Genomic DNA, 26,398 nt, shown 5'->3' on the forward strand with positions numbered 1-26,398 from the left:
GAAGCAGGAGATAAGGCTATCCTGCTCTCCACTTTTGTGTGCCTTTGATGTTCTGATGACAAAATGCAGGTGATAAGGTAGCGGAAACCCCAGCACCCATCCCATGTGCTACTGACAACATCCACTCTTCTCAGCAATTCATCCATGCAGCCAGAGAGCACTCCTTGTTTCCTTTATGGAGAAAGCGTGCTTTGAACTCTTCTCAAGTTACTCTGCGAGTCTCTTTCTCTCTCTGCCTCTCCCTTTTTAAAGGACAATAATGAACAGCCTCCCAGAAGTCCTTAGGAATCAGTCAATTCCCTTGCTTAAGAAAGGACTGAGATTCCAGGACTCAGAACATAAGGTGAGCCCAAGGTCACAGAGCAAATGAAAGGGCTGAGACTCAGTACTTTCACTGAAAACCACAGTCTTGATACCCAGTGCCCACTGGACACTGGGGTCGGTTTGTGTCCCTGGGGTCCCCTTTACCACCATGATATTTCCTGCCTGGAAATAGGTCAATGACCCCTCCCTCTTCTACTCTCCAAACGCCGCCTTTCCATCAGCTTCTCCTCCCTAAGTTTGGTTAAAAATACCATAATTAAGGCTTCCCTGGTGGCGCAGTGGTTGAGAGTCCGCCTGCCGATGCAGGGGACACGGGTTCGTGCCCCGGTCCGGGAAGATCCCACATGCCACGGAGCGGCTGGGCCTGTGAGCCATGGCCGCTGAGCCTGCGCGTCCAGAGCCTGTGCTCCGCAACGTGAGAGGCCCGCGTACCGCAAAAAAAAAAAAAAAATACCATAATTATCTCCCAATATGCCATTCTCTGCTCAAATTTGTTTCTCATGACACCTTGGCGTTCTCCCTAAAATATCTCTTTTGTTACTTAAGAGCCTGCAGTGACTCCCTCTTATCCACAGAAGCAGCTCTCTGATTCCTGTCAGGACTCAGCAGACACTCCTGGTGGATCCCACTCACACCAGTGCCTTCTAAGCTCTTTTCTGTTGACGACTACTTCCACTAGAACACCGGTATCACTGCATACCCACTAGGACTCCAGTCACTTTTACCTATGTCCCTCTCTGTCCCTTCATAACTCCTTTTAATCCCAAAACTTTGGTTGTATGAGTTTTCCTATATTGTATTTCATGTTGTTATTGAAAAAAATTTCAAAGTTGGTGGTTGTCTCTCAGCTTACACGTTTTCTCTCACAACCTTGAAAATCCAAGCAGCTCTAAATCATGATGAAGTCAGGACTCATACTGATCCTTAAGAAGGAAAGTCAGGGGCCAGGGTGGGAAGCTTTGCTTCGTGTTTATGGAAGGTGCCCACAGAAAACCCTAGCTATAACTGGGAGGACCCCACCCCCTCAGATTTTTCTCTTCTCTATTCTATATTCATCATCATTAAGGGAGCAACATCAGCAAGCCCAGCCCATCTCACGGTGTCCTGAGCTTGTGGAGAGTTCTGAGAGGGGCCTGGCCCATAGCTCCCCATTGCACATTAACGCAAAGGACTCACCATCCTCGCAGGCTTGCTGCCTTTCTCTCCTCTTTGCTCCCCGGTAACTGGTGGACACGGCAGTGGCCCATTGTCCTGGACTCACGCAGAATGGACATGGCCTTTTCCTTAAGGCGGACATACTGTCCTCTTGAAATCTGCTATTTCTCCCCCCCGCTCCTCAGCATGGGAAGACATGGTTTCCCTGCACTGTGGGAATGACTCCCTGTATCTGTCTCTCTGACCATCTCTCCTCTGGCTTCTTTCTCATCTGCCGCTTCATTTTCTCATGCAACCATTTAGGTAGCGATTGCCATATATGCTCTCCAATGTTTATTTTTCATTTGCTCAGTCCCACTTATTGCATGACACTTACTTTCTCTTAGTTTTCTTTTTGTCACTCAAACCTGAAAAGATTCTCTTTTTATCAATTTGCAAATAAAATACTTCCAGGTCACTTCCTTGACACATCAGAAACTACCACTGGCTCACACAGCCACCTATATTTCTGACCTATGAAGACCTTCACTCAGGACCACCCAATATCACCTTATACTTTTATCAACTTTAACTGCTTTGTCTCTCAGTAACCTACCCTGTTGCCCTTTTTGTTTCAAAAATTCAGCTAAGAAACTTCACAAATCAATTTTTACAATCAAATGTTGAAACAGTTTCTCCTAAATTAGATGATTTTCCCTAAGGTTGAAAAACAGAGAGAGAGAGAGAGAGAGAGAGAAGGAACTGCAAGTTCATTTAGTTCTCATTTGTACAAGACACTTGATTGGCTGCCCTTACCCTGCCTCCAAGCACACTCAGATAAACTCGTGTCTCTTCACAGAATGGAATTTTAGAGCTAAAAAGGAACTTCAGTTCAGCCTCCTCATTTGGCAGGGTAGACACTGAGGCCTGAAGACTAAAGTGAGTTAGCCCAGGTCATATAAAGAACAGAACTGTGGCTGTCCACTGCCTAGCAAAGAAGTCTTTCGTATCGTATGCAATGCAGTTTTTACAGGGTGTTCCTACTCCCCACTGCATAGAAATGCATTTGATTAAACACAAAGAGCCTTAACCTAAATGTGATTGCATTCTTTACCTTTTTCACTTTTTTCTCCCTGGAAAGAAAATTCTCCAGAATTCACCTGTGCAATTAGCAGTACTGGTGCCCTTTTGATTCTCCTAATGTTAGAGCTGGTAAAGAGTAAGAGAAAAGCACATTGAATTGGGTGGCTGGGTTCCAGTCTTAATTCCATCGGCAGTTCGTTTCATGCCTTTGGCCAAGTCACGTAACCTGTCTCCGGCTTCTGTTTCCTTATAAGTGAAATTGCACAGTATTGTCCTTCATGCTCTAATGACTGCTGAGGTGGGCTGCTTTGTATGTTCCTTTGTACGGGAAGCAGAGACTTATCACCTCTATCTGTCATGTGTATTTTGCTTACTCCCCCCAAACATTTCAGACTCCATGTACTTTAAGTTATTTTCAGAAACAAGAGCCTTTGATAAAGACAGAAAACAAAGATAACATTTACTTTCACTAAAACTGATAACAGAAATAAATCATCATAAAGCATCAGAAAATTCAAAACATCCTAAATTAGTTCTATCTATGGTGATATAAATTTAGATGATGGAATAATCCATTAATTTTTTTTTTTTTTTAGTAATTTGAAGATTTTTCACAATCATTTAAAACAAACAAATAAATTCAGCTTTGGTTTCAGAGAAACTTCTTCATTTTGAAACTTTGACATATAACAAAATTTTGATCATTATTTTGGTTGGGGCAAAAGACCAGTTGGTGTTAGTATGAAGTCTTGAACTGTAGACCCTTTTATACTAGATAAAACATCTGAAACCAGACAAATATTGCCTAATAGAGGTCCCAAGATACCTGATATAAGAGATTTCTAATAGTGATTTTTAATTGGCTTGCCAATTTTTTGTGAATGATTTCTGTCTCCAAAAATCTTTGAACTGTGATAAGGAATGTGCACACTCAAGAAATGAAGTAAGGAATACAGAGAGAGTCGGCGAAGAATAAATCACTGTCTTCTAGGTGTTCTAGCAGTACTTCGCAGAGAAGATGGTTGTCGAGGACCTCTTCAAAGCACCGGGGTGAGGGGTCAGTGCCAGGTATGAGGGAAAAGTGCTGGCAAGAGTGGATTGGGCACGTCTTTGGTCTGTAAAGAGTATTTCTTCACCTTCACAGGGAAAGATATGACACTGATTATTACAGAACAAGGCATCCTGACACCACCAGACCATGCGTGTATTATTTACTCTAGTTACTCTCTTGCAGAAATGTGTTTAAGGAGGCATGAGCCTTCAGGTGCATGGCTAATTAATGAACATCTGTCTCCTTTCTCTCTCTCCTCTGTGACCACAGGATGCTCTGGCAAGTTGTGACGTGAATGGGAACGACTTAGACCCCATGCCTCGTTATGACGCGAGCAACGAGAACAAGTAAGGCCCAAGTGGGGGTACCTGGCATGTGGCTGGCAGGGAGCTTTGTTTTCTGCTCTTGCGGAGGGAAGTATTTTTTTGAAAATCTTTGGTAACAGATGATCCGTAATTTGCTCCAAGATAAACAAGTGTCTTTCCGCTAAAGCTTCTGGATATAAAAAGGTGTGGTCCACATAGTAAGAATGGTTACAGAGAGAACTCTGGGGAATGACTTGAGGGTGTGGTTGGGGAATACTGTTCCTCAGGTGTTCATTGGCCTGTGACCCATTTGTTTAGGGATGGGGTGCTAAAGGGAGAGGCAAAACAAAGTGCCCCCCGAGAGGGTTACTTTATTCTGTTAAGTTCAACGCATTTGATTGAATGCTGTGCTTGAGGTCTCTGCCAGTGCTTTCTGATTTGCTTCTTTTTCTTCTCTACTTTGTAGTGGTTGTGTTCTTTACTAATATACCTGAAATACCTATATGATTTGCCACGTATGGAACACATTACCTTTCTTATCCTCACAGTCAAGAGCCTTAGAAACCCATGTAACCACGTTTACACTTTCCAGTTAGTACAGTAGTTTTTTTGAAAGCAAATGAAATACACATCCATTTCTTGCTTACGATGATCCAGGCATTTTTAAAAGATTAGTAGGTGTTTCTAATCTCTACATCACATTAACTTTTTTGCTTTTACTACAAAGTTTCTCCAGGATAATGCTGTGATTTAGATACTATCATTTGAATTTTTATTTACATGTTTTTGTTTGGAATCACAGAAGTTATAAAGAGAGGTGTTTTACCCATTTATTATGTACTATTTCTAGCCTGCATTGTTCTGTAGGGAAAAGTTTCTCAGCTGGTATTATTCAAGTAAGTCAATAAGTTTAGATAAAACCAATGCGGCCTAGATAATCGTGATTGTACATGGGTTTTTCTTTTTTTTTCCCCCTCTTCTTACCATTTACAAAGAAGCCTCAAAAAAAGTTACCATGAAAAATATGCTGGTTTTTAACATTAATGAGTCAATATTATAAATCAAATTCAGTGGTGAAAGCATTAATATACAAATTGATGTAGATAGAATTTTCCAGAACTTTCCAAACAAAAAGAGAAAGAGACCTAAAGTAAACTGGATTATTTTCTTTCAAGCATGGTCATTACTGTCTAGATTACACTGTTTAAAGTTATGGTCAATTTCACACAAAGGGTTATAATTTGAGACATTGTGAGCTAATTTATTTAACCTAATTTGCAAACTAGCATGAAACACTGAAGAAGAAACTTGAAGCTTCCATACTTAAAAGGTCACAGATAAATTTCACTCTCCAGTCCATTCTACTCTAGTGTGACACATATACTCCTAAAAATACTTGTACTCTGCAAAGTCTAAAACCATGAGTAATAGGAAAAGCTTAGAAGCTTCATCAATGACACACAGAAAAATGATAGGGACCTATTAAAAATTATTCATGTTAACACTTTATTCATGTTAAGTGGTTAAGAAATTTATAAAACTATAATGAATGTGGCACTTAATCATTTTTTAAATTTTTTAAATTTAAAAAAGTCCTTTTTTAAATTATCTTTTTTTAAATTCAGCCCTTAGATGTGAAGAAAAAAAAAGGCTCAGACAGGTCAAGTGGATAAGGATTAAACAGGTAATAAGTGATGAAGAAGTTAGGAAACAAAGAATCAAACTCAAGTGGTTTGTTTACAAGCTTTGCTTTGCATATTATACACAAGGCCAGAGCCCTTATGGTAATGAAAAGGAAAATGATCCAAGTATCTGTCAATTAAATGAGTTGTAACTAGAGATAATTGGTTTCAATAACAGTAAATTTGAGAGGAAGAAAGGCTGAATTATTGACCAAAATATTTGGAGAATACAGAGCGCTGAGCTGACCTTTGACATCCTGTCATAAAGAAGGCTCGAGACTGGGTGCCAGTCTGATCCTTCAAAATAGTAAGGATATGATTCATAGCTAGGCTGGGTTCAAAGTCCGTTTCCATCAATTTTATACTTAATCTGTATCTTATCATTATGAAATTAAATTCTAACTAGTATGTTTATAATATAATTCTCTTGTGACACTGACTTCTTAAGCTGCACTGTTCTTTTTTAATTTTTTATACAATTTATAAAGGTTACACTCCATTTACAGTTTTTACAAAATATTGGCGATATTCCCCGTGTTGTACAATACACCCTTGTAGCCTATCTTACACCCAGTAGTTTGTATCTCCCACTCCCTGACACCTGTACTGCCCCTCCTGGCACTTCATCTTGAATAAGACCTGAAATTTGCTTATGGAAGTGTGTACCCATTGCATCTACTTCTACTCACATGCCTGCCACTCCGTGTGCAAGAAAAAAAGAGGAAGAAAAAAGAGATAAAGATGAAAACTTTGAAGAAGAACAGAGAGTAGAGAGGAAAATAACAAAATAGGCTGGGAGGAAGGGGGAAAATAAGCAGAGTGGAGGATACCCTCCAGGATGGTTTTTGGAAGCATGGCAGCTTGCAAGTTATTCTGAATTGGAAGGAGGGTTATCTGAGGTCAAAGAGGAAGTAACAGCACCAGATGTAGACACATGTGGACCATTGTGCTCCTAAGGTGTGCAGTTCTGTGTGTTTCGTGCATTCCTACAGCGCTCGGTGCAACTAGGTATGTTTTCTACAGTCACCTAGAGTTTCTGGGACAAAATTGTGCATAAACAAATGCAAATTTCACATTATACTCAAATCACTCTCTAATATATCAATGTTATTGGAAGAAATTTGTGTTTTCAAGGCAAGCATGATAGTAGAACTGATTGTACCATATCTGTTGGCTAAAGTTATCCCATCAACATTTGTACGTAGAGAGAAAAGGTAAACAGGAAAGCTAGAGGAAAGTTGAGATCAAGTTAACACCCACAGTATCCTTGTACAGGGTATGAAGGGACAAGAGGGACTGTAGGTGGAAACTGAAAATGTATTGTGCCCTGTAGCCAGTTCTGTCTGAATCTACATGTGGTGACTTTTGCATCGAAACTCAGTGGTAATGGTGGCTGTTCTCCAAGGGCCTATCTGTCCTGTGACTGACAGTGCTAACTGCAAAGGCTGTGTGTGAAGACAATTCTTTGAGTGTTGGCTTTGATGGCTTTTCACAGGCTGCCTTTTAAAAACTGTATCCTTTGTGAGGATTCCTTTCCAACTTGGCAGCTCCCCAAGACCTTTGTTCAGGAAGAGTCACTACCATCCCGCTTCCTCTGGGGTATTCTAGTGTGTCCTGCTTTGACTCATTCTAAGTACTGTTCATGGTTCGTTGAGTGCAGTGTGGGTTTGAGCGTTGGAGGGCACAGGCATTGTTCTGGATGTGTGCTTAGTTTATAGCCTTGACAGTGAAATAGGGCATTTTCAGAGGGGCAACACCACCACTCCAACCTCTGTTTTATGAAAATCAGCAGTCACCTGGGGCATCAGATGTCCCTTTATCTCCTATCAGTACTGCTGCCCAATTTTTTCTTGGCCAACCACAAGCATGTATTCAGACATTTAGGGTTAAAATATCCTCTCTGCTCATTAGACCATAATTATAAATATGAATGATGGATCTGTCTTTAAGTGTGGATCCACAGATAATTCTGTTTCAATAGAAGTCATTTGGCATCAGGAAATAAAGAGTGGTCTGTAGTTTAAGAGAGTTGACTTTTATCCTTGGTTCACCTTAATAGCTTTGTGGTCTTTAGGCCTAACTATTCTGAGCTTTAGTATTTTTAAAAATATCTAAAATGGGCATAATAATACCTCCAAAGATTAGCAATAAAATATGTAAAACACCAAGCATAGGGCTGACTATCTAATAGGCACTAGGTAATTATAGTTTTATTATAATTATGTTCAATTCCTATATCCAGTTCTCGATAAATAATCAGTTAAAAATTACAATTATTGGGCTTCCCTGGTGGCGCAGTGGTTGAGAGTCCGCCTGCCGATGCAGGGGACACGGTTCGTGCCCCAGTCCGGGAGGATCCCACATGCCACGGAGCAGCTAGGCCTGTGAGCCATAGCCGCTGAGCCTGCACGTCCAGAACCTGTGCTCTGCAACGGGAGAGGCCACAACAGTGAGAGGCCCACATACCAAAAAAAAAAAAAAAATTTACAATTTTCTCAAAATATATGTGCATATGAACATTTCACATTTCAATTAAGACTTGGAAGTCTTTGTTTATTTCCAATGTTAGAGGTTTAGATGTGTTTTCTGCTTCTTCAGGGACTGGGAACTGTGGCTCATTTGGTCTACAATAAATCTGCCTTTCTTTAATTCTAATACTCTGTGTCCCTTTAGTGGACCATAAGTCCTTGAATTTGAAGTGAGTTATTGAGGGGGAGGAATTTCTAAATATTGCCTGAATGAAAAGGTTGAGGCATATGCTGTGCAAGTACCTCCTCATTGTACAGTCTGACCAGTAGGCTTCAGAGTATATTGGAATTATTTACACCTGGGTGCATTTGTTCATTCATTCAGCAGGTACTCATAAAGACGCTACTTTTGTGAATGGCTCTGTGCTAAATGCTTGGGGTATACAATGATGCAATAATATAGGCTACTAACTAATAGGTTGAATTAGGAGATAACTTAGTTAAGAAGCTGTAACCTGAAGGGTTTGGGGTCCTCTAGTTGGCTCTTCCTAACCGTAGGTGTGAAACCTGAGGATACGGAGGGTTAACTGAACTGTGTCATTTTGTAATAAGGGACTTGAGCTTCCACGGAGTTTGGTATCTGCAGGGGGGGCCTGGAACCAATGTCCCCTGGAAACTGAGGGATGACTATACTAAGAGACAATGCACCCTCAAAACTTTATGCAGATCATATCTCTCAGATTTACCTGATTACATTTCTAGCACTAAAACTTTGGGGTGAAGAAAATCACCTCTGAAGTAAAAAAGTTATAAAAATCCTTTTCTTATTGCTTTTTCAAGTCCCCAGATGGTGGTGTGTCAAACCTAAATAACAGAAGCTAAAGAAATAGCATTATTAGGGGAGACCATAAAACCTGCTCTCCCATTCCGCTTTGCCTCCATTCGTATTAACTTGTAGAATAAAGCTGACTGCATTATTCTAGGCTTAAAATAGAAAATGCCTCCCTATAAATGAAAGTCTCCTGGCATTTCATACTACTACTCCCATTTCTGATAAATGAATTATTGATGTCAGAGTTAGATTTTTCCTTCCCTGGGTTGCTTCCTTTTAAATATTCCCTGTGCTTGAGTCATAGCAACATATTTAGTGGGAGATGAGACCACACTGTGTATCTTGAATGTGTGATATGTGGGCCCAGAATCTAATTCCCTTTCAAAACAAACCAACCTATAGGTTAAAGACTCATTTCCAAAAGGAATGGATTTTTCATTTTTGTTGCTTATCTCTGTTTCCCTGAGGATTTAACCAGGGTGGATGGAAATACACTTCTGCTCGTCTTTAGTGTCCTTTTCACACGTCATTTCTGGTTTTTAGAATGTCGCCATGTTGTGTGGCCTTTTCTTTCTCATCCCTGCGGAGGAGGACTATTGTCAGGAGATAGCGTTGCAAAGCAAAGCCGATAAATGTAGGCAGTGTTGTCTACCTATACAGGAACTATTTTAACTCAACACTAGAGAGAAAACCACACTTTAAATCTACCACCTTAACAGATAGAAGCATTATTTCTTCATACCCAGCATTTAGCCAAACATGTTCAGATAAAACTATCCTATAGCTAGGTAGCTCAGACAAAACCTACCAAAAAGAAGTGAGGCCATTATCAGAGGCTGATTTGTTTTTTTCCATTTTTTTTTTTCGGTACACAGGCCTCTCACTGTTGTGGCCTCTCCCGTTGCGGAGCACAGGCTCCGGACGCGCAGGCTCAGCGGCCATGGCTCACGGGCCCAGCCACTCCATGGCATGTGGGATCCTCCCAGACCGGGGCATGAACCCATGTCCCCTGCATCGTCAGGCGGACTCTCAACCACTGAGCCACCAGGGAAGCCCTCCATATATTTTTGAAAAATTTCCCCTAATCCTTTCGCAAAATAACACTACAATGTATTATATAGTAGTTACTTGATCAAAGATTAACGTGTGAATTTATATAATGCTGACTACAAATGTATGTACCAGAGGCCAAATGTGTACAAAAGAGACAGTTGTGAAAAATACCTGATCCTTTTCATATACAGCTATAGATTTTATGTCCATGAAAGAACCTGCAACAAATATTGTAGAAATTTTGTTTCTATCCCATAGATTCATAATGTAATATGTTGAGATAAGTAACATTTTGGACCACCTTCTAGGTTCTGGGAAGTGGTCTTGGTCTGGGGCCTCACAGAAAGTTGAGTAACAGTAGGAAATGGCTTCTCTCGGACCAGAAGCCAGCCATCCCGTCCCTTCCCTCACCAGCTGGTAGTCACAAGTCCTGACCATCCTCACCATTTAAATCCTTCTCTTTAATAGCTCTCCAGAGACTCCCCCATTCCATCCATCCACACTAGCCTTCTGTTAGTCTAATCCCCTTCTCTCACCTTCCTCCTTGGAAAATCTCCTGTCTCCAGTTCAACCCCATCCTGCTGCCCAAGTGATATTTTAGAACCAAAATAAGAATATTAAAATCTTGTAATATCTTGAAACTTTGTTAAAATGCAAAACCCTTCATGACCCCACTCTTCCCTCAAGTCTGCTCTTCTCTCTGTCCACCCCTTCCCCCCACTTTATTTATCTACGCTGCAGGACTTGCGGGGTTCCCCAAAAGGTGCCACACTTGTTCAACCTTCCACCATCTGCACCTGCATAATTCCTTCTTTCTCTGCCACTCATGTCACGTCCCCTGTGAAGGCTTCTCTCACCTCTTGCATCCGAGTTGGATGCCCTCCAGTGAGTTTTCACAGCATCTGCGAACTTACTTCTTTTATAAAAACCTTCGCTATTGTAAATGGGGTTACATATACCAAGATAGGGAATAGAGAGGCAAGGAAAGATGCTGAGAAGATGTTTTCCAGTTTAGTTTGGGTTATGAAATGTCTGTTCAGTCACACAAAAATTACAAGAGTATCTACCTTGACTGGCTTGTCTAGATGAATTAGCAATATGTGTCCCAAAGTAGTAACTATTAAATGGTGTTATATATAATGGACTTTGTGCTGGATAGCTTTATTTTTTTACCCTCTACCCTGCTCTGTACCCCAGAAAGCTGACCTCTGAGGACTGCATTAAGGGACCCCCTTGCTCTCTGGCTTCCCATTGGGTTTGGCCAATGGAACACTCAAGCTGGACATCAGTGGGATTTAGAAGGGTAAAGAAAAGGTATTTGTTTTCTGTTCCCTCCTTGCTGAGCCACTGGGGGTTAGCTGCATCCCAAAAGATCATAACTCCCCTTAGGTGGCCCTAAGGCTGACCTCCTAAGGATTGCCATTTGTGGATTCAATGACCACTTCCTCCCCAGGGCTTCTTAGATCCAGGGGTTTCCCAGTGTTGCTAGTCCAGAATGCTGCATTCTTCCTTGCATCTTCCAGGCATCTTTCCTTGCCTCTCTATTCCCTATCTTGGTACATGCGACCCCATTTACAATAGCAAAGGTTTTTATAAAAGAAGTAAGTTCGCAGATGCTGTGAAAACTCACTGGAGGACATCCAACTCGGGAGAGAAGCCTTCACAGGGAAAGTGACATGAGTGGCAGAGAAAGAAGGAATTATGCAGGTGCAGATGGTGGAAGGTTGAACAAGTGTGGCACCTTTTGGGGAACCCTGCAAGTCCTGCAGGGTTCCCCAAATCCTGTCTGCTTCTCTATGTAAGTTCCTTGAATACATTTTTTAATACTAAGATACAAGTCTCTGGAATAAGTTTTTATACCCAGTATAAAAGAGCACAGACACATCTAAGAAACAAAATATCTATGTCCATAGGAGTTGTCTTAATGGCTGTTTATTTATTCTTTAATGAGAGCTGGGTAAATACAGAAAATGGTTATCTAACCTCAAATTCCTATATACCTGACACCTGAAGTGTAAATATTTATTTTTATAAAATACTGTATTAATTATTCCAGGGCTCATAATCATGATAATGCAGCCTTCAGGCCCTTTGTTGTTTCCTTTGTCAGTTTCAATGTGTTCTCCTCAAGGATTTGGGGACATAATCTCTTGGGGCTCACGGTACCAGTTTTGATAAAGGGTCTGATGCTATAGGTTACAGTAAGGTTTGGGTTTAATTTGTGCTAACCCACTGCACTATTGACATGAATAATTGATCGTTGCTTCAATTTAAATTTCTTATTTAAAAAACAAACTCACGAATTCCTGAGGTCTCTAAAGCAGATGGAAATTGCAGTAAGGGAAAGAGATAAGTATCCTTTCTAAATATGGATTAAGCATTTGAGCAGGGTTCCAGACAGGTATACTTATTTATCTTTCTCTTTTCATCTTCTCCTCTAACCTCCACCTTGGATCCTTCTATTTTCTCATGTTTCCTTATATCCAGAAATATGTAAAATCGAAAGCACGAATACCTTGAGAGGTCAGTGCTACCAGTGTGTTATTTGTATTATTACAGAGCAGTAGAGAAGGCATCCAGGACCTTTCAAATGTGATCAGCCAGTGTCCACAGGCTGAACAGGAAGGCAGACTGAGGAGAAAAGAACCCTTGTTTTGTTTATCTCTCTCGTTGTATAGATACCAGAAGAAGAACATGCTGAAAATGTAACCAAACTGCAAACTGGTTGATGGTTCATTTCAGTATTAAGATATTATTTAGATATTGGTTGCCTTCCTATTCAAATCAAATGCCCTCTTAGATAAAGGACTGAAGTTAGAATTTTGTTTTTACAAGCTAAAGGAGATGTCATAATTTTTACGTTTTAGCAGTACAGTTAATTACAGTAGAAGTCTGTTGTTCCAGTGTACTTAAGTATGTGTGTGTATAACATCTGTGGTAGCTGTGCATTTCAATTATAATCCTTAATAAAAGATGGAAAGGTAGAAAGTATGTCTTAGATCAGGACATATTTGCTCAGTTCTTATCTCATAAAATAGGTCACCAAAGAAGGCAAGGTTATAGAGGAAAAAAATGTCCTGATTTTGGGTGAGACCTGGGTACCAGTCTCAGCCTTGCTGTTCATTATATCTGTGGCCTTGGAGAAGCATTCTTATCAATGTCTCCTCCTGCCACATCAGTATCTCGATGACCCTGTTTGACTTAAACAACCAAAAAATCCATAAGTCTATGGGGTTGCTACTTGGCTGCATTTGAATGCAGTACAAGCAGCTGCTAATACAGTGAGCACGTCAGTATGTTGTCTCATTTACCGCTCACAACAACCCACAATTGGAGAGAGAGTCTGGAGGGGTGAAGTAAAGTGGCTAATGTCACCACGTGGCAGACTCACAATTTGAGCTCATTTGTTCTCACGCCATCTGTTCACCTGCATAGTTAATTAACCTGTGGTCAAGTAGATGAGAAATTAATTCCTGTGTTGAGCACATGCTTCAGTAAGTTTACTACCTGGGAAGAACTGCATTTACCAGAATGCCTTACTGCTGTATTCAGTAAATACCCAGCAGCCTGGCTTTACCAAGTGCTGGTGCTCAGAATCCTGTTTCTCCAGAGAGAGGGGATTGATCCACAAAGGTTGTCAACACCTTATGTACACATAACTTTGGCCAAGTAACAAAAATCCTTTATTACAGAAAATAATTGTGCAGATCTGACTTCACAGTGATATTTGTTCTATGGAAATCAATGAAGACCACCCAAATGACACTCTGGGCTAATTTTTCGGAGCTTGCTATAGCAAGGGAGTCAGATAGTGTCACTTTAAGAGACTCAAAGGCAGGCACATGGCCCAGAAAGCTTTAAAGTGTTAAAAAAAAAAAAAAAATAGGAAGACTTCAGGTATGGTCTGATCAGAGGGTGCCATGTGGAAACTGGAGCTTGGGTCTCTGTTCTTAAACAATTCTACTAGTATATATTAACAGCTTTAAAAAATTTGAATGAGTATCAGCTGGTCATCATGTTAATGTAGATAAATGTTTTGGTAAACTCTGTAAAATTGCCACAGGTATGGATGTTGTTAGTCTTATTAAGGGTGATAAAGAGTAATAAGATAAAGTTTTAGTCTGATCCTCAGATGGCAGATAGTTAATTTTCTCTCTGTGGAGATATGGACTGTTTGAAGTTGGAATCACATAACCTAAGAGACACTGTCCCAGTGGTTTTACACTTACATGACAGCCCTTGAGAGTGCTCTGGAAATGTAGGCTGGGAAAGGAAGAATCTCTATAGGAGGAAGAAACTGAGACCAAGGAGAGCCTGTGGGAATCAGAAACCTTTTCCTGCCCTCAGATGGGTGTAGAGTCTTGAAGATGTGTCCTGCTTTGGGAAATTGTGGTGAATTATCTTGCCTATAGAACACCTAAAATAACTTGAAGGAATTGGGAGCAGTTGACTACTGGTGATTTTCCAGCAGATTTCCCTGAATCCCTGCTTTCTCTGCCTCATGTTCTCATCACAAGCTGCCATCTCACGAATTTTAGAAAAGACTGACCTTTGCTAGAAGAGTTTACCTCTTCCTATTTTTAGACATCCTTACGCCATCTGCATATAATTTACGTATGCTAGTAAATGCATTTGAATTTGCATGAATTGCAGATAAAGTACCTGTGGTGACATCCTGGGCTGAGAGTAGCTGACTGCTACAGATTTTGTATGACCTTTTTGCTCTTGGTTGGTTTTCCCTTTCTGAGATTCATTCTCACTGGATCACACCCCCTCCGACACCTGTCTGGATTGCCAAATATAGACTCTTATTTTCTCCACAACCCTCCAGCAGCCCCACCCCCCACCCCTGTATCACAAATCTCTCTCTTTTTCCACTATCCTGATACCTTGATCTTCCCATAGGCTCTAGTATTTTGTTGCCATCGTGCAGAGAAAGAAGAACACATTTGTCGCCAGTAATCACCTGGTCTTGGCACCAGTGTATATAGTTTGTACTGGGTGATCTGACTAGAACATGAATGGTTCAGCAGCTTTAACTGTGACTTGTGTTGTTAATTTTATTGACTATCTGACTCTTTCATAGAATTTATTTCCTTCCTAAATGAATGACAGATCCCTTTAATGCTTTTCAGAGGAAAGAGAACTATTTGAAACAAAAACACTTGTTTTCTTCTCTCTCTTATCCGCCCATCTCACGCAACACATAAGAAGTATTGTGGGAGGCTGGGTAATGGAGCATCTGAGAAAGAGCTGGGGTTTGAATGAAAAAGATCAAAGAATTAGAGGACTTGATTTGGTTGAAATTTAATTCAAATGGAGGCAAAAGGGGTCCCCAAAGGGTCCCCACATCTCAGAAGCCACTCCATTAACAGCCATGCATTTGCCTTATCATCCACAGTTTGAAGCATTACCATTTATGGGACAGTAGAGGCCCCAGTTATTGTGGCTATAGTTTTCCCCAATAGAGAGATGCCATAGCAACTGTGGCTTAATTTTCGATTGGTTGAATTTGTGTCAAATTGTTCAGCCTCTACAGGGAGTAATACTAGTGGCGTTATAATGGTGGAACCACATTCTACAACATGGAAGTATGGGAACAAGACCTATTTTGTTGGTGTACTTGTAGGAGTGTTCATTCGTATTTGTTGAAATCTTTGTAGCTCAAATGCAAATATGAGCAGTTATTCAGGTATGCCATTGCAAATTATATGGATATTCTTTCTTGCAGATTTTATGATCATACGTACTATTTTTATTGATTATTATTATTATTATTATTTTTATTGATTCCATTTATCATCATCCAGTTTTCTCATAGTGTCTCTATGAGCTTCTGTTAAAATCCACATTGTAAAACTTATTTCAACTATAAGGTATACTAACTCTGTTTAATTCATCTTGGTTGAAACAAAATGCACACGACAACTTCATATCTGTTACGTTTTTTCCTTGTCTCTTGTCAGGGAGATGTTGTTTTCTCTTATGCTCAGAAAGTCAACTTTGTTAACAGTGGTACTCATCTTAAATTCACGTGTTTTTTAATAAGATGTATAGGTTTCTGAAATCTATATGAATGTTATACACATAGATTTCCCACACGTGTACTTGGAGTAAACCAGGACAATGTGAATGGGGGAGGGAGGCCCAAGTAACTGTTAGATAAGTTGTTTAATAAAATTGAATGATCCTTTTCTAAACTGAGAGGATGTTTTGAGCCATACCAAAGTATAACTGTGCTGATACAGTGACCAACACTACATGTTGTTCATACTTGAAAAGTCATGGCTATGTCAGCCAATGTACATGAGCTGCTTGGTTGGTTTTCCTGTGAGCAGTTCTATAGCCTTGAGGAGCTTGGTACATAATTTGGGCAGGAGAGCGGAGAACAACTTTGTACCCCAAAGAAACCCTGGCTATTTTTGCCTTGGGCTATAAACTCAACAAAGTTTAAATAGAGTTCAGCAGGGTCAGTATATGTTTTCCATGAGAGATGAGAAAAAAGAGCAGGTTTTCTGGTCTCTCGACTGGCGTTAGTCCTTTCAAGCCATTTCAGATTTCACCTTCTCAAATACAGAGGAGCCATCTACCAAGGATAATAATTTATTTAGAACTTTACAGTTCACAAAGCATTTTTACATGTATTCTCACTTGACTTATAAAAATTCATATCAGATAGGTAGTAGGTAGTTGTTTTGGTCCCCCAGTGTCTGCATTCTTTTTTATGCATAAGGAATATTCTGTCTTTTGAGTCTTGGTGGAGAGTCAAGACTACTCTCCAGTATGGCGGCTGGAATTACCAGATCCAATAGTGATTTGCTCATCCTGCACCGCTCTAGTCTCGGACACGAACCATATGGTCTAGATTCTAAAAATCAGTAGCACATGTGCAGCCTGGTGACAGAAAAGGCCAAGTAAGCTCTCACTCGCTTGTGTTCTTTCTTCCCACCCCCTCCTTCTCCCAGCAGAGCCTCCCTCATAGAACAGCCAGGTGTTTTTCTTGATCCTTCACCTCCATCTTGCTAATTCTGTGTTTTGTGTGTTCCCAACCATTCTGAGCTTCCCAATATCCTTTGAACAAAGTACTTTTCTGCTTAACTCAGTTGCAGCAAAGAACCTGAAGTGAAATGTTATTGCTGTCCCCTTTTTTCCAGGGGAAGAAAATAAAATTCAAGGCAGGTTTACATAGCTCATGAAAGTGAATCTGGCTTCCAAATTCATGTTCTTTGTATCACATAATGCACTCTAATTTGGAACATGATACTAGGTGTTCTTTTTTTGAATATAATGTTCATAAGTAATAGATACTTTTAATTCATGGCAATAATTGTTATTTTTGAGAATTTAGTGATTATGTTATGGCATATAGTTTCATTCAGAAAAGATTTTTTGAATACCTACTAGGAGAATAGCACTTAAAAATCAAACTGGTGATATACTTAGAATATGTAGAAATTTAAGATTTGATCCATCACTTAACTAATACAGTTAAAACAAGCCATTAGGCAAGATGTGGTTTGGAGACCATTGTTTTTCCAGAAGTGTTTCATGGAACCTTGGAGTCTGTTGATGGATCTTACAGGCTTTCCAACTGTCACTCAAGAGGCTGTGTGAATGGGTCTAGCTTCCTCTTCCTCAACTAAACTTCCCCTTTTTAAAAACCTCATTAAAATCTATTTTAGATGGTGGTATTTCTCATAAAACAAGATTTGAATTAAAGAGTTCTGTTTATACAGAACCAAACAAATGATTGTACACCAGTGCTACAAACCAGAGAAATAAGGTTTAGATGAGCTGTCACTGGAGGTAGGTAGACATTTTAGGGAAGTCTTCTGTAAGTGGTGGCATTTGACCTGGGACTTGAAAAATGACTGATGGGAGGGAATAATCATTACTGAGAGAATGTCTGTAGTGGCTGGAAGTGTCTTAGTATTAGTGGGCTCCTTACAAGCTTTGGAATAAAAAGCACCTTTCTTTTTAGACATTTTGGTTTTTTCTTTTTTTTAAGGGGAGAAGCCAGAAATTTCTTATTTTCCCTAGAACCTCTTCTTTATCTAAATTTCAAATCTGAACATGTTTTTACTCTATCTTCAAGCCCTTTATGACCAAGTCCAAACTCTTTACATATATGCAAAGGATTCATAATATGTCCACTATTTTTTTAACTTATACTGCATCATACTCTAGTTTTAATCAATTTTTTTTACAGCTCTCTGAAAATAGCATGCTTCATTTGTGTTGGAGACTGGTGTATAATAGGCATTCAATAAGTGGTTATCATTCTACCATGCTTTGCAACTGTTAACTATAACATGTAATCTTGGTATGCATTATGCTTATTATTAATTTAACCCAATTGAAAGCTGAGTTTCAGTCTATCCCTGCTCTGTGGCAAGACCATTGCCCCTTTTTTTCCTTGAGAAACCAGGGAAGGAAAAAAGGCTAGGAAACGCAAAATACTCAGATTTTATTGGTGAAGAATTTAAAACCAGTGTCAGAAATAAAAGTTTTAAGTTAATTTTAATTTGTCCTTACTCTAATATTCCAAGTTATTGTGTAAAATTGCCCTAACTGCTATTTTTTTGTTTGTTTCCATTTGTCTTAAATGACTATAGATAACTAATAGTTTCAGTAACAGCAAGAAAAATTCCCTTTATACAGAATACTTGTTAGTATTTTCCTTAGCTAAAATTAAGGAGCTTCCATTTAGACTATGAAAAACAGAGTTCAGTTTGCATGGAAAGAAAATGTTGCAAGTTACGGTGGTCTGTGTTCATTAATATCAACTGATTGTTAATTCTTAGCCATCAGAGAAGAAATTATAAATTAATTAACCTTTAATTTAGGGATTTTTTTCCTTTCAGATATTATGTGCTGGCCTTTCTTTAAATAAGGAGGTAAATCAAGTAGTATAGCCTAAAAAAAAACGTTTTCACTGAGTAACATTAGTATGAAAATGTGAAAATGGGCCATGCACAAATACTACTGATTAATGGAACTTTTGAGATAATTCCTTTAGATATTTGAAATCTAGTGAAAATCAGTCTCCCTCCTTCTCTGTCTCATTACACATAAATATCTTCTTATTGTATTCTCATTTATTAACTACAATGTTGATCTTAAAAATTAAGGTTAAACTTCTTAAATATTTAGCATAACTTGGAAAGAAGCAAATCAAATAATTGGACCAACTTAAAGAACAACTTCAGATTTAGAATTTAGCTGAAAAATTAGAAATAATAATCATACATGAGTTCTTCATACTCAAAAAATAACAGTGCTTGAGGTCATACATTTCCATGTATATTTATCTTTTACCAATATGAGGAGATTAGAATTAATCTAGGGATGGGAAATAGACATAGTTATATTTTTGAACTAGGAATACAAGCTGGAATTAGGGAAGGGTGTCTGAGCAGAACGACTATGAATGTGAAAGTCTGACATGGGGAAACACACTAAATGGTTGTAGGAATAACTTAGGAGAAGTCTTTTTGCCACTGGGAGACTTAATTGTCTCTTATATATAAAATGGGGGCAAAAATAGCTTCTTGCAGTTTTCTGTGAGAATTACAGATAATGCATTCTGAATGTTCAGGGTACTATAGGCCCTACTAGCCTATGTAACAACACAGGGCATTAGCGCTACTTTAGCAGTTTTGTCATCACGAATGCCTAGCGACATAGCTGCAAGTGAAATGTATCATTGACACTTTTCCTCCTGTTATTTCTCTGGGGGAAATGTTTCTACTCAATTGGAATATTTAAATTCTAAATGTGCAAACGGTGGAAGTGGTATCTGGATTTTGGTGGAGCCAGGGGAGGGTGCAAGTCTGAAATTCTCTTGGAAAAGCTAAATGGATCCCAGAGCTTAGGGAGATCATCTCCACTCTCACAATTGGTTGTTTCAAGGGTCTTTTCAAAGTCAGATTTTCATAGTCGAGTTTCAAAAAATTGAATATTCCTTCTGAATTTCTTCAAGAAAACTGATCAGAGTCCACCCGTTCTCTGGAAATTACATTTCTTTCCTCACACGTTTGCTAGGAGGACATAGAAGAAGAGGAACATGATCATAAATTTTGAAAGGAGTTCTTAAGTTTACTTGATTGCTCTAAGGTTTTCTTGATTTTAAAATAGCCCTTAAAAACAAAAATAAACAAATGGGACCTAATGAAACTTCAAAGCTTTTGCACAGCAAAGGAAACCATAAACAAGACCAAAAGACAACCCTCAGAATGGGAGAAAATATTTGCAAATGAAGCAACTGACAAAGGATTAATCTCCAAAATTTATAAGCAGCTCATGCAGCTCAATAGCAAAAAACCAAACAACCCAATCCAAAAATGGGCAGAAGACCTAAATAGACATTTCTCCAAAGGAGATATACAGACTGCCAACAAACACATGAAAGAATGCTCAACATCATTAATCATTAGAGAAATGCAAATCAAAACTACAGTGAGATATCATCTCACACCAGTCAGAATGGCCATCATCAAAAAATCTAGAAACAATAAATGCTGGAGAGGGTGTGGAGAAGAGGGAACACTCTTGCACTGCTGGTGGGAATGTGAATTGGTACAGCCTCTATGGAGAACAGTATGGAGGTTCCTTAAAAAACTACAAATAGAACTACCATATGACCCAGCAATCCCACTACTGGGCATATACCCTGAGAAAACCATAATTCAAAAAGAGTCATGTACCAAAATGTTCATTGCAGCTCTATTCACAATAGCCTGGAGATGGAAACAACCTAAGTGTCCATCATCGGATGAATGGATAAAGAAGATGTGGCACATATATACAATGGAATATTACTCAGCCATAAAAAGAAATGAAATTGAGCTATTTGTAATGAGGTGGATAGACCTAGAGTCTGTCATACAGAGTGAAGTAAGTCAGAAAAAGAAAGACAAATACCGTATGCTAACACATATATATGGAATTTAAGAAAAAAAATGTCATGAAGAACCTAGGGGTAAAACAGGAATAAAGACACAGACCTACTTGAGAATGGACTTGAGGATATGGGGAGGGGGAAAGGTAAGCTGTGACAAAGCGAGAGAGAGGCATGGACATATATACACTACCAAACGTAAGGTAGATAGCTAGTGGGAAGCAGCCGCATAGCACAGGGATATCAGCTCGGTGCTTTGTGACCACCTAGAGGGGTGGGATAGGGAGGGTGGGAGGGAGGGAGACACAAGAGGGAAGGGATATGGGAACAGATGTATATGTATCACTGATTCACTTTGTTATAAAGCAGAAACTAATAAAAAATAAATAAAATAAAATAGCCCTTAAAAACTCAGTTAATTTTGCATTTTATTATATGATTTATTTATTGGATTTATAGCAAGCTGTCCTTCAAAGAATGACCCAAAAAACTTAGGCGAATACAATAATTATTGTGATTATGAAAAGAATTACAACAGTAAAGCAGTGGTGAACACACACCTCTGTGTGTTCCTGAGATTACAATATGCTCTCCATCCCAATGCAAGAGAAAACTTTTAAAATAGTGATCATTTCAACATTCTTGTTCAAAAATTTGATCTACCTTGTTTTCACCAGTTGGTGACTGGTTTCCATGGAAATGGAAATGAAATAAGCATTCCTCATTTTAGATTCTCAGCTGCCCCATGCCAACTGAGAGCTGTAAATGCCATTTGGTTAACAGCAAGGATCCAGAATTCTTCCATTTTAAAGTGGCAGAGGGAGAGGAAAAGAAAATGTTTGCAAAGTCATTTTGCTTTTCTCCTTTAGAAAAGGACACAGTTTTATGATTGTCCGAGCTATTGACTGATCGTTATCAAACACCTACTATGTCCAACAGGTTATCAAACACATACTACGTCCAACAGTGCCTCTTCTGATTAATCAGTTTAAATCTCTTTTCCACTCTTCACAAAGTTCGTTACCTCACTGAGATTTAACTAGCCTGTGATTGCCTTCCTGGTTGTCTACCTGCTGTCCCAATGATGGTCACTGAACAGGAAAGTGGTCAAAATGTTGGAAGGAGACAGTTTGGTGATCTCAATGATCTCAGACTTGAAGGGGAAAAAGCAGTCTATTGAAAAAGGGAGTGCATGGGGGGCATGTTGGAAAATGATCACTCTTGAGAGAATGTTAGTTAATTTTGCCATAAAGATTTCAAATTTCTGAGATTGTCACCTCTAACTACTACATTTTCTAGAACTGTTACATAGGGAAGATAATGAAGAATACTATAAATAAATGCTTTAACCAGAAATATTTGTCTCAATACAGTTGTCCTCTTTTATCCTGTTTTTTGGAGTCGGAAAAGTTGAATCAATCTGAATGCTAGAATAAAACGTTAGTAGCATTAACACATAATGTTTTCTTTTCTATTCTAAGATGTTTAGATACTAGGTCAACAAAGGATTAGACTCTTGTTCTTAAATATCACCCAGTGTGGTTCTATGAACACACTTCTCTTGGGACATAAAGAGTTTCTCTGTGTCCCAATGTCTAACTTTAATAAAGAAAACCAGGCATAATGACATCCAGCCACGGGCCTCCCCTGTGTCTATAAGTGTGGTCTCACACCTACCAAAGCAAGTAATGTGTCAACTAAGGAAAAAAGAGCCTTATACCAGACTTAAGAAACTGCATGACTACTTCAAAGGAAATCTTACTGATGCTGATCATGCGATGTAGGCCCTGACATTTTCTGTTATCACATTGTATTCATGGGGGAATATCCTTCTCATGATTGTTTCAGTGTGAACAGCTTGTGCATTCCAGTGACTTGAGAAAAAAGCATTTAGGATATGGAAAGGGACTTGCATAGAGTATACAGTGAAGGTCAAGATAACAAGCCAATTCTGGATGTGGCAGGGACTCAAACTCTGTGACTGCTTCTGCACTCTCAAGAGAGGGGAGCAAGTTTCTTATTCTCTCACTTAATCTACAACCTACCCAATTTGGAGAAGCCGTGCATAAGGGACTCATTATTGGGATAAATAGGTGTTGGGAGGAGAAAACATTAGAAATGAATCCACTTAAATTGGGGCCAGAGTCTTATAATGAACGATGCAAATGGTGTTTTATTTTAAACAATAAAGCTAAAATGATGAAAATACATGTAGTTTATTATCTAACAGAACACGCAGCTATAGCCATTCTTACATCAAACAAAAATGAATCATGTTTACAGTTGTCATTTTTATGTAATATTGTGAAATTTGAATTTTAGTAGAGTCATAAACAGACTCAGTTTATAAAAATCTTTATCGGTTTTTCTAAGGGCCATTTGGAATCATTTTATTGACAAATCATTCTCATTTAAAGCCACTGTCACGCCGCCAGAGTTGTTACATTTTCACTAAATCTCGCTCTTCTGTATCCTCTTTCAACAAAAGCTTTCAGAATGATTAAAGCTATTCTCAAATATTATTTTCATTGATTGTATGAAATCCTGTGTCTTTTGAAAGTTCATTAGGCAGTTGATTTGCTTGATTTGCCTTGTATTGTTTGCACTTTATGTTTACGCAGAGATAAAAAAGTTCTAACACTGAAAAGGACGGGGATGCTTGAGTCGGCAGTAATTTTATTAGTGGTAGGATCATTCGTGAATATCTTTTTTACTCTCTTAGTTAGGAAACCTAATCCTTATGGTACCCTGTTAAAAAGAACCTGTGGGCAGTGATCCAAATAGCTTCAAAGGTGCACTTCTGAGCATTCCTCTCAGGAAGGGTCTCAAGTCATCGTGACTTTATTTGGCCCTGCTGAGTATGTGTGTGCCTGAAGATGGATGCATGTTCTTCTATAAATTGATTGTGCATTTGCTGTTGTGGAAACACTAGGACTTGGTGTCAGGAGATCTGGGTTCAAGTTCTTTTGCAGTAAACTGGCTGTATTTCCTTGGTGAAGTCACTTAACCCATAAGAATCTCCATTACCTTTCGTATAACACGGGGATGAAAGTACATGCAGTGCAAGATTATTGGAGACATCAAGTTAAATGAAATGTGAGAAGCTAGATGAGATTATCTGGCAAATAATCAATAAGTGAACCTTATTACCTTCATTGATTTGATGTGTAAACTGCAAATTGTATTAAGCATTCCTTCAAATGGAAATGATACCAGTGGATATGAATGATACATAATAGTTGTTGGGATGATGAATTTACATTAAGAAATATTCAGTATTAATATCAAGTCATAGGAAGTGGAGGTAGAAAAGGTAGAAGCATGTGTTTTTTGGTTCCCAAAAAGACATAAATGGTTATGACTGTATTTATCCTTCATGCCTAGAAACCAGAGATTAGCAAACTGTACAATATAGGTAAATCTGCCCAGTGACTCTAGCTAAGAACCGTATTTACGTTTTCAAAAGGTTTTTTTTTAAAAGAGGAATATGTGACAGAGACTGTATGTGGCCCTAGAAAGCCTGAAATATTTACTGTTTGGCCCATTACAGAAAATGTTTGCCAACCCCTGCTCATAAACTCATGCAAATACCATCATAATAAAGATCCATCCCTTATGTTACTTCTAAATGAAGTACGATTTCTGTGTTAAAATGCTGAGTTGATAATTAGGGATTATGGTAAACTATATGTTTTGGAGGAAGGCATTCCTTAATTGTTGGTTTCATACTTCCATAACGTTGAGAACCTTCCAGTGTGTGAGGAAATGGCTCTGATGAACTCTGCAGAGAGAACCAGAAATAGCTGTCAAGAAATGGAAAGGCTGGCAGTTGCTTGGTGGAGCTGAGCTGAAGTGATGATAGCCCAGTGAATATAAGGCGTTCAAGTTACTTATCTATACTTTAGGACCTCTTTCTCAGAGTGCAAAGGGACCCTGGGACCAAGCGCCACCCAACTTCTCAGACCCTGGAGCCACAGTTTACCTACTGTATTGCAGACAAATAGGATTAGGTAATAGTCACCTATTTTAGATCATTATTCCCTGCAAAGTACAACTCAAGTTTTTAGAAGTGTTTTGACAGTTCATTTATGATATAGAAGCAGTCTCAAGCAAGGTGAAGTCAAACAGTTATAAGATCACTGTTCTCCATCAGTCAATTGTTAACAGATTTTGAGAAAAGCAGATATTTTTAGGCCATTTCATGGTGCATAGGTACTGAATGGTATCTTTACCTGAATATTTTAGCAAAAGCAAATAGAAGCAGAACTTTAAATAGTTTACTGCCAAATGAACATAGGCTTGTGAATTACTGCTTATTATTCAGGATTTCCAGGCCAACGGAATTCATTGAAAATACATTATATCATGTCTATTTTTCTCATTATTTGAATCCTTAGTGACTAGTACATTCCTCAGGATGTGTTAGGTACTCAATAAATATTTGCTGAATGAATGACTCAGAAAAGTTAATTAATTATGGACCGGAACGTGGGAGTAGTCTCATTACATACACTTAACTAGATCATTATAATGTTCATAAAATGAGAATTTACCTATGTACCAGGAGCACAGGTAAAATTGAAACATTGATTGTCTATGTAGGTTACATTCTAGCATCCTGGTCTCTTGTTTTTGCTACTTTAGAATTATTTCTATGAGGTGGTTTTCAGTATACATTTGGAGAAGAGAAATATGTATGGAAAGAAATAGACCACAAAAATCAAAATTATAATTTGATACAGGTCATTATTTCTTTCATTATCTTTATAGATCTTTTTCTGGTCTCTTGGTATACACATTGAGTATATACCTCATATTTCATGCTTTTATGAGTTCTAATTATGAAGTTTTATTTTAATTATGAGGATGAGAAATTACAGGAAAAATCAGCTCAGGTGTAAGGAGGAGAAAGTTGTTTAGGCTGCATACCAAGCATTTTCATAAACACCAACCCCAAGTCAGAACTCTTGGGGCAGAAATTCCTGTAACACTTTGTACATAAACCTTGATTAGTGTGCACTTCAATACTTGGTAATTATTTGCATAAATCTTACAACACCGCTGTCAGTGATCTTAGGTTCAATTGGTCAGTTGAACTCATAGAATTCATTAGGCCCCAAGTGGTAATTAGATGGATAGAAATATAATGTACTAGTAAGGCAATATCAGCTGTATTTCTTTAGGAAGAATGCTCACCAGTTCCAGGACTATTTTCTACTCTTCCCCTGTCTCCCACCACGACCCAAGTGACACCCAAGTGACACCTCCAGTGTGCTAGAAAGAAAGGTGTGAGAGTCCCTTTGCCCTAGAAACCCCATGCTCCTAGGAACAGTATTTCTTGCAAATGCCTATGAATAGAGCTTCCAGGGCCTCACAAGGAAGGGCACACTCAATTTCCAGGGTCCACTCTCAGAAGCCCAAAACCAAGACTCCTCTCCATGTGTTTATTGTTCTGGCCACAGACCTCCCTGTTCATGGTCACTCACCAACCAACTTTCATTTTTTTTTTTTTACCATGAGCAATGTTGCTTGGTAGCTGACATTCCACCTTTTTCAGATACCAAGG

The 26,398-nt window shown here is 38.9% G+C and overlaps 1 protein-coding gene across 1 annotated transcript in view; it reads left to right on the forward strand.

Annotated features, from left to right (window-relative positions):
- PCSK5 (proprotein convertase subtilisin/kexin type 5) overlaps positions 1-26,398 on the forward strand; it is a gene marked incomplete at its 5' end in the record, with an annotated part of 318,876 nt that overhangs the window by 122,254 nt on the left and 170,224 nt on the right. The window contains one exon of the mRNA XM_079705774.1: positions 3,863-3,939. Coding sequence (XP_079561900.1) covers positions 3,863-3,939 — 77 coding nt within the window. The remainder of the gene's footprint in view (positions 1-3,862; positions 3,940-26,398) is intronic.

This window comes from Hyperoodon ampullatus (genome assembly GCF_949752795.1).
Source record: "Hyperoodon ampullatus genome assembly, chromosome: 6".
NCBI classification, from domain to species: Eukaryota; Metazoa; Chordata; class Mammalia; order Artiodactyla; family Ziphiidae; genus Hyperoodon; species Hyperoodon ampullatus.